The sequence below is a fragment of the Nerophis lumbriciformis genome, linkage group LG13, assembly GCF_033978685.3.
Source record: "Nerophis lumbriciformis linkage group LG13, RoL_Nlum_v2.1, whole genome shotgun sequence".
In the NCBI taxonomy this organism is placed as follows: Eukaryota; Metazoa; Chordata; class Actinopteri; order Syngnathiformes; family Syngnathidae; genus Nerophis; species Nerophis lumbriciformis.
The window spans coordinates 34222388-34235420 of NC_084560.2; the positions used below are offsets into that span (position 1 = coordinate 34222388).

The window sequence follows — 13033 nt, forward strand, 5'->3', positions numbered from 1 at the left end:
ATTATTTGCACGAAAAAAAAAAAGTTTATCAGTCTGAACCTCAAATATGTTGTCTTTGTAGCATATTCAACTGAATATGGGTTGAAAAGGATTTGCAAATCATTGTATTTCGTTTATATTTACATCTAACACAATTTCCCAACTCATGTGGAAATGGGGTTTGTAGACTATTGTAATGGCTGGCCTTCTCAAAAAGAAAATATCAGAAGTCTACAATTACTACTAAACTCAGCTGCACGCGCGTACTGACGAGGACCAGATGGCGGGAGCACATTACACCAGTTTTAAAGTCGCTGCATTGGCTCCCTGTCTGCTTCAGGGTCAATTTTAAAGTTATTAGTTTTTAAATGTCCTAAAGGCGTTGCACCTTCTTATCTATCTGACCTGCTTTTATCGAATCAACCCTCGCGGATCCTGAGGTCCTCTGGAACTCGCTTGGTCTTTTAGCTTTACTAGATATCAGAACAAAGACTCACAGTGAAGCGCCATTTAGCCACATTGGCCCTCACCTGTGGAGCAGCCTGCCAGAGATCAGGACTGCAGAGAGTGTTGACATTTTCAAAAAACACAACTTTTTAATCAGGCTTTTTACTGATCATCTTAAACTCTTGTGTTTTTATTATTTTATTGTGTTGTTTTCTGACTTAACTATTAATATTACTGCTATTATTCTCTCAATGTTGTGTTTTTATTAACTTATTAATGTAATATTTATATTATTTATATTTTACTTACATATATTTTATCATATGTTTTGTACAAATTTTTTAGATGGCGTTAATTTTTGTTAATCTCCGGTGTGGATACCTCAAAGGTGGGGTTTTGCCCCCAAATCTCATTTTTACTTGCTCCCATGATAACCTGTCACCAGATAGGTTGTATCTGAAAAATAGCAAACAAATTTGGTGGACTACATCATTAAAGGAAAGTGTGAGGTATTTGTAGTAATGTCTGTGATTGTATTGTAAAGCTAATTATTATTAGCTTTACAATACAGCTCATCAAATACTTGTTTTCCCCACCATTTACAGCATCATAAGAGTCTCCTTCTCCGGCTTTTTTGAAGGTGGTAGAATGGAAGCACTATGGAAGTAGTATGAGTATCACACTACTCAGCCTCCCTGGGAAAGTTTACGCCAAGGTACTGGAAAGGAGGGTCCAGCCGATAGTCGAACCTCAGAGGAGCAATGTGGATTCCGTCCTGGTCTTGGAACAACTGACCAGCTCTTTAGTCTTGCGGTAATCCTGGAGAAGGCCTGGGAGTATGCCTATCCAGTCTACATGTGCTTTGTGGGTTTGAAGAAGGCGTATGACCGGGTCCCCTGGGAAATCCCGTGGGATGCGCTGAGAGAGTACGGGGTGAGGGGAACCCTGCTGAGGGCCATCCAATCTCTGTACAACCAAAGCGAGCGTTCTGTCCGGGTGCTTGGATGTATGTCGGATCCGTTTCCAGTAGGGGTTGGTCTCCACCAGGGCTGCGCTCTGTCACCTATCCTGTTTGTGATTTTCATGGACAGGATTTCTAGGCAGAGTCGTGACCATGGCGGAGAGGGTATACGTCTCGGGGGGCTAAAGGTTGCGTCACTGCTGTTTGCAGATGATGTGGTCCTGATGGCACCTTCGGTTCGTGACTTTCAGCTCTCACTGGATCGGTTCGCAGCCGGAATGAGGATCAGCATTTCCAAATCTAAGGCCATGGTTCTCAGCAGGAAACCGATGGTTTGTACAGTTCAGGTAGAGAGCAAGACTCTGTCCCAGGTGGAGGACTTTAAGTATCTTGGGGTCTTGTTCACGAGTGAGGGAAAGATGGAGAAGGAAATCAGCCGGAGAATAGGAGCAGCTGGGGCAGTATTGCAGTCTCTCTGCCGCACTGTTGTGATGAAACGAGAGCTGAGCCAGAAGGAAAAGCTCTCGGTCTACCTAGCTATCTACATTCCTACTCTCACCTATGGTCATGAAGTATGGGTCATGACCGAAAGAATAAGATCACGGATACAAGCGGCCAAAATTAGTTTCCTCAGAAGGGTGGCTGGCATCTCCCTTAGAGATAGGGTGAGAAGTTCAGTCACCCGAGAGAGACTCGGAGTAGAGCCGCTGCTCCTTCGCTTGGAAAGGAGCCAGCTTAGGTGGTTCGGGCATCTCGTGCGGATGCCTCACGAGCGTCTCCCTAGGGAGGTCCTCGTTGCACGTCCTACTGGCATAGTTACCAACCTTGAGACCTTCGAATTCGGGAGATTGGTGGTGGTGGGGGGGGGGGGGTTTGAGGGGGGCAGGGTTAAGGGGGGAGGAGTATATTTATAGCTAGAATTCACTGAAATCCAAGTATTTATATATATATATATATATATATATATGTATATATATATATATATATATATATATATATATATATATATATATATATATATATATATATATAGTACATATAGTAGCACAGTTATTCTACTAACTGTACTGTACTTGCTGCTGACTTAAAAAAAAAATAACACTTACCTTTCAATATTTGAGTAGCCTTTGTTCTGCCATTTGAGTACCGGCGAGCGATCTCTGAATCCGGAAACATATCCTTCAGGGATTTGTTGAAAACATCCGCAAATGAGAACGGGATGTTGCTTGCAGCTATCAGCATAGCCATCTTTGTCTCGGCATATGTTACACCCTCGGGTCTCCATTTAGCAAGGTGGCCCATAATACTGGGCTGTGACCTGTGCTGCGTTGCCGCCGCCTTGTGCTTCTCTGACCGTTACTACTTGCCGTAGTTTTGAAGCAATGCATGATGGGAATCTGGATGTTGTGTGTCAGTGTATTAACGTGCCGGCTGGAATAAACACATGCTGAGAAATAGCTCCGTGCCTGCCTACTTTATGGGTTATAGATAAACCTATGGATAACGGACACATATATAATAGTCTCCTTTTCAGGTGAGAGAGTATGCTAAAGGCAGTGCCTTTAAGGCACGCCCCCAATATCGTTGTCCGGCTGGAAATCGGGATAAATTCGGGAGAATGGTTGTCCCGGGAGATTTTCGGGAGAGGCACTGAAATTCGTGATTCTCCCGGAAAATTCGGGAGGGTTGGCAAGTATGCCTACTGGAAGGAGACCCCGCAGCAGGCCAAGGATCAGATGGGGGGATTACATCTCCTCTCTGGCCTGGAAACGCTTTGGGATTCCCCAGGAGGAAGTTGCTAATGTTGCTCTGGAGAGGGAAGTCTTAGGGTCTCTGTTAGAGCTGTTGTCCCCGCGACCCGATTCCGTACAAGCGGTTGAAGATTGATGGATGGATAGTATGGAAGCTGAACGACAAACATGTACTTTAGTGTGAATGTCTGTCACTTCTTATTGTGTCTATAAATATAATCATTCTCATAATTGTTATTCTCCTTTGCTTACATTCATTACACAAAACAGCTTCAGTGGTTTCAAACTTCAGCAAAGTTCTCTTGTCTGTCTTTGTGGCAACTACGTGAATAAGAATGAAAACTTGGTACCAAGAGTAAAAGAGCAATGGCCTCCTGACATCTCGCTGGTGGGCCTTACATGGGACAAGTTGGAACCCGTTGAGAATAGTCTGATGATTGCAACTGTCCAAAAGATTACAGACCGCCTCTTCAACTTGGAGGCCAATTGCAGGCAGTCTTCATCCTGTGGGTCATCCTTATCAGGTGGACGACTTCTCACTCTTCTCAGCATTGACTGCTCACAACAAGTTCCAGCAACATCACCGTGAAGACTTGGAGGAGCTTGTTGACATAACAGCAGCGCTTGGTGGAGGACTTAATGAGATCTACGGAGGGTGAACTATTCTTAGACTTGATTTGACCATTGTTATGCTCGGTGTCAGGGATGCTGATTTCAATGGAACATTTATAACTCTTGGTGGCTTTGTAGAAATGGACAAGTATAGATATCTGTACTTTGTCATCTTGTTGACATTATATATTCTCATCCTCTGCACTAACTGCACCATTATATGTCTAATCTGGATCCACAGGAACCTTCATGAGCCTATGTACATTTTCATTGCTGCTTTGTCACTCAACTCTCTTTTGTTTGGCACTGCTCTCTACCCCAAACTTATTATTGATGTTTTATCTCAAAAACAGACGATTTCTCATTCTGCTTGTCTGTTTCAATATTTTCTTTATTACTCATTAGGTATTTCAGACTTCTTACTGTTGTCAGCCATGTCTTATGACAGGTATGTGTCTATCTGCAAACCTCTGCAGTATCCAACTATCATGGGAAAACAAGCTGTTATTGTGCTCTTGTCTTTGGCCTGGTTTCTACCTGCATGTGAGCTTGCAGTGGCAACTGTGGTTAGTTCTCAACAAAAACTCTGTGATTTTACAACAAAAGGAACTGTTTGTAACAACACATTTTTTAAGCTTCACTGTGTAAAATCAACATTTCTTAACATTTATGGTTTGTTTATCATGATAAATGCTGTTGTTTTTCCTGTGATGTTCATCCTTTTTACGTACATAAAGATATTCATAATAACTTATCACAGTTGTGTAGAAGTGAGGAAAAAAGCTGCAGAGACATGTTTACCTCACCTGATGGTTTTATTCATCTTACTTTGTTTAGTTTTATTTGATGTCATCATAGCTCGATTGGAATTAAATATTCCAAAAGGTGTACAGTTAATAATTACTTTACAAATACTTGTGTACAGTCCTCTGTTCAATCCAATCTTATATGGAGTGAAAATGAAGGAAATCTGGAAACACATCAAGAGATTGTTTTGTCTGGTAAACAAAGGTACATGATTTCACTTGTTAGAATCGAAGTCTTTATTTTTCTATGTAATCCTAAAACAATATAATTTACATTATCATATGGTGTTCACAAGATTCATATCTGGAAAAAGATAGCTGAGAACCATAGTGTCTGATATTTATCCTGAATTGTATTTTATTACTTAGTCTTTATACTGCATTTGCAAAATTCTTTTTTTTTTGCTTCTGTGTGCTTCTGTGTGTATTTGTTATAATGTGTATATACTGTATTATCTCTTTATTGAATTTATATCGCCAAATATTTTTTACATATACCGGTACTTATATATTATATTTCAGTATGCAAATAAACCCTGTTTATATAATTCAGCACTTAATCAGCTACCTATATTTACTCATTCTCTATTTTTCCTTTCCTTTTAGAAAACGGTAATATTTTATATAAATGTAACTGCAAATCATTATTATGACATGGTATGGTGACATGTTTGTGTTTGAATTAGGGGAGTGACAGTACAAATGTAGAGTTCGGGCGCAAAAACAGATACATCAATTTTCATCCTGCTGATGTGGGTTGCAATTGAATTGTTCCTAACAACTAAAATGAAAGTCCTAATTTGAAAAACAAAATGAAATGTTAGATTTGTACATTTTTTCCCAGCAATCACAGACCAGTCATATGGGGACAGCCTGGCCCTAAAGATGTGTAAAAACAGATACGTTTTTTTCCGAGGAATGCTTATTACATCACTGTAATGAATGTATTTCATCCAGACAAACACCTTTTTCGGTGGTCCCTGGACAGGGTGGTCTGGGGTTCACCTTGACAGCTGCATAACAAGACAACAACAAAGAATGTATCAACTACAATTAATTTTTCAGTCTTCCTCATCACTGCTCTCCATCAAGTACTGCCTGCCAAGGCTTCCTCATAGAGTCGCCTGTGTCGACCTTTCTGGCTCAAGGACCGCTCAGATTCACCAGGACGGCGTCTCTTTTTGTGCCCGTTAGGCAAGGAGACCACACACTCTCTGATTTCATAAAAGTGTTATCATGATCGATGCTTTTAATTTAGTTACAATCATGCCAAAACAGACACAAAACAAGCAAACACGGATGCTGACGTTAGATGAGGTCATCATATTTTGATGCACTGACTGGTCTGTTTGTGCCACAAAGAGAACGTGTCGCTTTTTGAACTGAAACGAAATATTCAGCACTGAAATGTGAAATATAAGACGTTTTTTGTACAATTTTTGATTTACCTCCTGGCAGACAATGGTGTAAACTAGCGTTGTCCCGATACCAATATTTTGGTACCGGTACCAAATTATTTCAATACTTTTCGTTACTTTTCGATACTTTTCTAAATAAAGGGGACCACAAAAAAATTACATTATTGGCTTTAATTTAACAAAAAATCTTAGGGTACATTCTTTCTTTCTTTAGTTTATTTCGAACATGAACACACTTACATCATAATACATCACACAATTTCATATCATTTCATTTTACATCATGCCCGAAAAGGAGTAGGAAGAAGCAAAGCTTATTTAATCCTACCCCTTTCCCACTTCAAAGCGTTTACAAATATATAGAATCATTTACTGACCTTTTTATATAATAAAATAACATCTATGAAATAGTATACAACAGTTTTGTAATATGTAATTAATTAATTAATTCAGTCATTATTAACATACTGAGATGAAGAATATCTTATTTTCAATAAGGTTGAAAGTATTTCTCATAATTCTTCTTCTTTGTACTCTGTAAGCACTATTATTTTGAACAACCTCTTAAACTGGATCATATCAGTACAATTTTTGACTTCTTTACATCCATTACATAATTTAATTCCACATACTGATATGCTAAAAGTTCTAAGTGTTGTACGTGCATATAAATGTTTTAAATTATTTTTTCCTCTAAGGTTATATTTCTCCTCTTTAGTTGAGAAGAATTGTTGTACATTCTTTAGTAGCAGGTTATAGTTTGCTTTGTACATCATTTTAGCTGTTTGCAATTTTACCAAATCATCGAACTTTAATATTTTTGACTTAATAAATAAAGGGTTTGTATGTTGTCTATATCCAACATTATGTATTATTCTAACTGATCTTTTTTGTAACACGGTTAGTGAATGTAGCGCACATTTGTAGTTATTTCCCCATATTTCTGCACAATAACTCAGATATGGTAACACTAGCAAGCAGTAGAGAATATGTAGTGATTTTTGGCCCAGGACATATTTTGCTTTATTCATTATTGAAATGTTTTTTGCCACCTTATGTTGTATGTTTTGTATATGAGATTTCCAGTTCATTTGATCATCTATTAATACTCCCAAAAATCTAGTTTCTTTTACACTTTCTTTGTCTACTCCGTCTATTTGTATTTGTGTATGATGCTCTTTTCTACTATTACCAAATAGCATTATTTTAGTTTTACTGAGATTCAAAGATAGTCTGTTTTTGTCAAACCATCTTTTTAATTTGTTCATTTCTTCTGTTATTATTTGTATTATCTTCTGTGTGCTCTCTCCTGAACAGAAAGCAGTTGTGTCATCCGCAAATAAAACCAACTTTAAGTCCTTCGTAACCTTACAAATGTCGTTTATATAAAGATTGAACAATCTTGGTCCCAGTATTGATCCCTGGGGTACACCACAGGATATATCTAGCCATGTTGACATATTTTCACCCATCTTCACATATTGCTTCCTGTTAAACATATGTTTTTTATTGCAAGTTTGTTCTTAAATAAAATAGTGATCAAACAAGACAACGTGTTAAGTACGACAGGGAGGAATGAGACGGCACTACAGCAGGAGGTCTAGCTCAACGGGTTTTATTGAGCTTTTGATGGATACGTAGGGTGTGTATGCTACTATGTGTGTGCATGCAAGTCTAAGTGTAGATTTTAACCATATAGGATTCACCGGAGGAGCAAAATCCAAGTTGCTTGAAATCCAGTGTGAAGTTCCCACAGTCAGGAATGGTTTGGGGAGCTATGTCAGCTGCTGGTGTTGGTCCACTGTGTTTTATCAAGTCCAGAGTCAATGCAGCTGTGTACCAAGAGATTTTAGAGCACTACATGCTTCCATCTGTTGAAAGCTCTATGGAGATAATGATTTCATTTTTCAGCATGATTCAGCAGTGCCAAACCACCAGTAACTGGTGTACTGATTATGGCATTACTGTCCTCGATTGGCCTGCCAACTCCCCTGACCTGAACCCCATAGATAATTTGTGGGGTATTGTGAAGAAGAACCTGAAAGACACCAGACCCAATAATGCAAATGAGCTAAAAGCTGCTATTGAAGCATCCTGGGCATCCATAACACCTCAGCAATGCCACAGGCTGATTGCCCCCATGCCACACCGCATTGGTGCAGTAATCCGTGCAAAAGGATTCCCAACCAAGTACTGAGTGCATTAATTGACATTTTCAAATGTTTGATTTTGTTTTGCTGTAATAAATCTTTATTTTTTACTTGGTCTGAGGAAATATTCTAATTTTTTGAGATGGGATTTTTGAGTTTTCTTAAGCTGTATGCCATAATCAGCAATATTAAAATAATAAAAGGCTTGCAATATTTCAGTTGATGTGTAATGAATCCAGAATGTATGACATTTCCATGTTTTTAGTTGCATTACAGAAAAGAAAGGACTTTATCACAATACTCTAATTTTCTGAGACAGTCCTGTATATGTATATGTTGTCTGTCTATCTGTGTTGGCCCTGTGATGAGGTGGTGACTTGTCCAGGGTGAACCCGCCTAGGTAGAAAATGAATGGACATATATATATATATATATATATATATATATATATATATATATATATATATATATATATATATATATATATATATATATATAGTGGCATGCTGTAAGGGGAGGCAAGTGAGGCAGTGCCTCACCTTGCCATCAGGTGGCTTAACCATGACATGTTCAAAAACAAAGTAATAAAATAAAATAAGTTTGAATATTTCTATTTTGGTCTATGCTTTCTATGTGATTTTGGTGTGGTTCCTGTATATTTTGATCATTTTCATGGTCAAAATCGCGGAAATTCCGTGTTTCCTGATCAAAATAACAAGCAGACGAGAAGTGAGGCAGACACAGGTGGTGCCTCCACGGCTACACACACAGTGCATTGAGCGTGTGCGTGCGAGGGGGCACGTGTATGTTCCGGGGAAAAGGCAGGCTATGAGGCAGCAAGTACCTCTGCCTCAAAGTAGGGGGCGATATATTGTCAACTTACAGTTCAATGCCTCTGCAGTACTCTGACTCGCCACACTGGGTGCGCTGAAGCTCACAGACGCATGTCTCTCCAGCGGAAGCCAGCCTTTTTTTTTTTTTTTTTTACGGTATTTATAACAAACATGGCATTTTTATTAGAGTAAGCCAGCATTTGTGGGTGTTTTTTTGTCAGATGCAAAAATATTGTTTAATTGCTTGGAATGAAATTGAATTAATTGAATGTGTCTGCCAATATGGAGGATTATATACGGTATCCAAGATTAAATACTTCTCTGAACTGGACTTTAAGACAAAGTGAATGTGATCACACAAAGTACGTTTTCATGGAAGATAGCTATTGCTGCTTCAGATACAAATACAGAAAGGTAAGATACACTCACAATACTTATTTTGTTAAAAGCAAATGCGACCAAAAAAGTATTTAAAAACAATTTTGTCAAATACTTTTTGGACACATTTATCATATCATAATATCATTATGATATTATGAAAAAATATAAAAAAATATTTTAAAAAATAAAAATAATAATAATAAATAAATAAATAAATAAATAAATAAATAAATAAATAAATAAATAAATAAATAAAAATAAATAAATAATAAAAAAATAAAAAAATAAAAAAATAAAAAAATAAAAAAAATAAAGAAAATACAAATAAAATAATAAATAATAATAATAATAATAATAAAAATAAAATAAAAATAAATAAATTTAAAAAATAAATAATAATAATAATAAAAAAAATAAAAAATTATAAATAAATAATAATAATAAATAAATAAATATTTAAAAAAAGATATATATATATATATATATATATATATATATATATATATATATATATATATATATATATAAAAAGGAAGTCTAATAATGTTTTATGAAAGCGAATAACTCCCTTATTTTTCCTTATGTGCAACCTAAATCAACAATGATTAGAGCTGCACATATGAATTTAAGTAAAAAAGAAAAAAAAAGAAGAAACAAAACTCCAAAAGTATCTATGCCTCACCTGGTGTTTAGTTCACCGCACGTCACTGATATATGTTTATGTATACATACGCGTGTGTTAGCTGCGAACCACACTTGCAAAAGTGTCACGACATAGAAATGTTGTTTTCGAATAAAATGATGCAAAAAAAACAAAACAATGAAGACGTTTGAGTGTTTTCTCTCATTGTTGTTTTATTTTGAAGTCAAAATGGACGCCGGTATAACCACGTGACGTTCCCCGACCAATCAGTGACGCGGCCTTTCACTCAAGCTGTGTGTCGACTGTCATTGAAATATCATTTATCTTCTGATGTCCGTGGCAGTTAGTAATGTTTTCCTCATTTTTCTTTGTTAAGTTTGAATGATATTTGATGAAACCACACCCTGAAATTAATCGAGATAATGTTTTTTGAGGGGGATTGATTGCTTCATGCAATCCAGACCACAAACACGGTACCCGAGGAGGTGTGTTGCAGCGTGTGTCCGCGTAGGGGCGCTGTTGTCCTGCCGAACACGTGTCAACACAGAGCATGACGCACGTCACCGCGTGTGTGCGCGCTCGCGTGTTGATCTTAAAGGACAATTGAACTTCTTCTTCCCTGGAGTCTTTCCCGATGATGGATGTAAGAAAGTCACTTGGATCAATACTCAGTCACATTGACATACTTCACCTTGTGTAATAAGCTGTGTAGTTTGAGTTTGAGTTAGGCTGCCGGGCTCCGTTTGTTTGGTCACTTGTGCTGAGGTTGGACTGGTGACAGGAGTCTCTTGAACGAGCCAAATGAACGCGTCTTTGCGAGCATTTATCAATAGATTATAAATAGAGATGTCCGATAATATCGGCCTACAAGGCGAAAACCGTTTATCAACAACACCCAGAAACGCCGTCGGCCTCGCTGGGCCTGAGCTCATCTAAGATGGACTGATACAAAGTGGAAAAGTGTTCTGTAGTCGGACGAGTCTACATTTCAAATTGTTTTTGGAAACTGTGGTCGTGTCCTCCGGACCAAAGAGGAAAAGAACCATCCGGATTGTTATAGGCGCAAAGTTGAAAAGCCAGCATCTGTGATGGTATGGGGGTGTATTAGTGCCCAAGACATGGGTAACTTACACATCTGTGAAGGCGCCATTAATGCTGAAAGGTACATACAGGTTTTGGAGCAACATATGTTGCCATCCAAGCAACGTTACCATGGACGCCCCTGCTTATTTCAGCAAGACAATGCCAAACCATGTGTTACATCAACGTGGCTTCATAGTAAAAGAGTGCGGGTACTAGACTGGCCTGCCTGTAGTCCAGACCTGTCTCCCATTGAAAATGTGTGGCACATTATGAAGCCTAAAATACCACAACGGAGACTCCCGGACTGTTGAACAACTTAAGCTGTACATCAAGCAAGAATGGGAAAGAATTCCACCTGAGAAGCTTAAAAAATGTGTCTCCTCAGTTCCCAAACGTTTACTGAGTGTTGTTAAAAGGAAAGGCCATGTAACACAGTGGTGAACATGCCCTTTCCCAACTACTTTGGCACGTGTTGCAGCCATGAAATTCTAAGGTAATTATTATTTAAAAAAAAAAAAAAAAAGTTTATGAGTTTAAACATCAAATATGTTGTCTTTGTAGTGCATTCAATTGAATATGGGTTGAAAATGATTTGCAAATCATTGTATTCCGTTTATATTTACATCTAACACAATTTCCCAACTCATATGGAAACGGGGTTTGTATTTCTAGTTTGTGGTTGGGTCATACTTGCCAACCTTGAGACCTCCGATTTCGGGAGGTGGGGGGTGGGGGGCGTGGTCCGGGGGGGGGGGGGGGGGGGTTGATTGGGGGCGGGGCTAAGAGGGGAGGAGTATATTTACAGCTAGAATTCACCAAGTCAAGTATTTCATATATATATATATATATATATATAAGAAATACTTGACTTTCAGTGAATTCTAGCTATATATATATATTTATTTTATTATATATAATATATATATATATATATATATATATATATATATATATATATATATATATATATATATATATAATATATATATATATATTATATATATATATATATATATATAAATAAAATAAATACTTGAATTTCAGTGTTCATTTATTTACACATATACACACACATAACACTCATCTACTCATTGTTGAGTTAAGGGTTGAATTGTCCATCTTTGTTCTATTCTCTGTCACTATTTTTCTAACCATGCTGAACACCCTTTCGCAGGTACCCAGAAAGGTTTCGAGTACCACCAAAAAAACGGAATCTCTGAAGACAGTATAAAAATCTGTGTTAAAGGTGTACAAATACTGTTTGTATAATAAGCATGTTATTTTTTTTACAAATGAGGGTTAAGAGTTCAGTACTAAAAAAAAAAAGAAAAGAATGTGGCTTAAGTACAGTTTTTTATTGAGCTGCTGCATTTTTTGGTTGGGTTGTTTATTTATTTTGAGTAACTTCTATACATTTCTAAAAGGGGAGGAATGTTATAGAGTGATCTATGTTTGTCTGTTGCCATCTCCTGGTGAATGTTGGCTATAGCGTACTGGGGTTACTTTTTGGTTGGCCAACGATTTACGTGGTGTTGCGCACCTGACGTCACTCAGGTCCGCATGGAGCTGGAGGGGGCGTGGCTTCCAGCTCCGACTGAATTTCGGGAGATTTTCGGGAGAAAATTTGTCCCGGGAGGTTTTCGGCAGAGGCGCTGAATTTTGTGAGTCTCCCGGAAAATCCGGGAGGGTTGGCAAGTATGGGTTGGGTGTTTTTATTATGTAAAAATGTTGATTTTACGGTCCATGATGTTCTCGCAGTCCTCCTGCAGCTCGTTGGACCGACCGCTCATGTTCTCCTCTTCGAAGATCTTAATCCTGAACTTGCCTCTGTGCTGCAAACCCAAACAGGAACTTCAGCCAAACTGAACCGGAAGCACAAGGCCTCATGCTTGAACGGGAATACCGTGGGGATCATGCGGCAGGACTTGATGCAGTCCCTCATCCCGACCATGCTCATGGAGTCGGCGTA

The 13033-nt window shown here is 38.0% G+C and overlaps 2 protein-coding genes across 2 annotated transcripts in view; one reads left to right on the top strand and one right to left on the bottom strand.

Annotated features, from left to right (window-relative positions):
• Window positions 1–1665: 1665 nt before the first annotated feature.
• Window positions 1666–4769, top strand: LOC133613968 (olfactory receptor 10K1-like). The gene is made up of 3 exons (XM_072914379.1): window positions 1666–1719; window positions 3663–3793; window positions 3842–4769. The coding sequence occupies exons 1-3, from the start codon at window positions 1666–1668 to the stop codon at window positions 4767–4769; spliced, it is 1113 nt and encodes a 370-aa protein (XP_072770480.1).
• Window positions 4770–12779: 8010 nt separating this feature from the next.
• The window catches only part of LOC133613420 (gamma-crystallin M2-like), a 548-nt gene continuing 294 nt past the window's right edge, over window positions 12780–13033 (bottom strand). Inside the window, exons 2-3 of the mRNA XM_061970948.2 lie at window positions 12968–13033; window positions 12780–12896 (exon numbers count right to left, since the gene is read on the bottom strand). The exon at window positions 12968–13033 is cut by the window's right edge and continues 177 nt beyond it. Of these exons, the coding sequence (XP_061826932.2) occupies window positions 12780–12896; window positions 12968–13033 (183 nt within the window). The remainder of the gene's footprint in view (window positions 12897–12967) is intronic.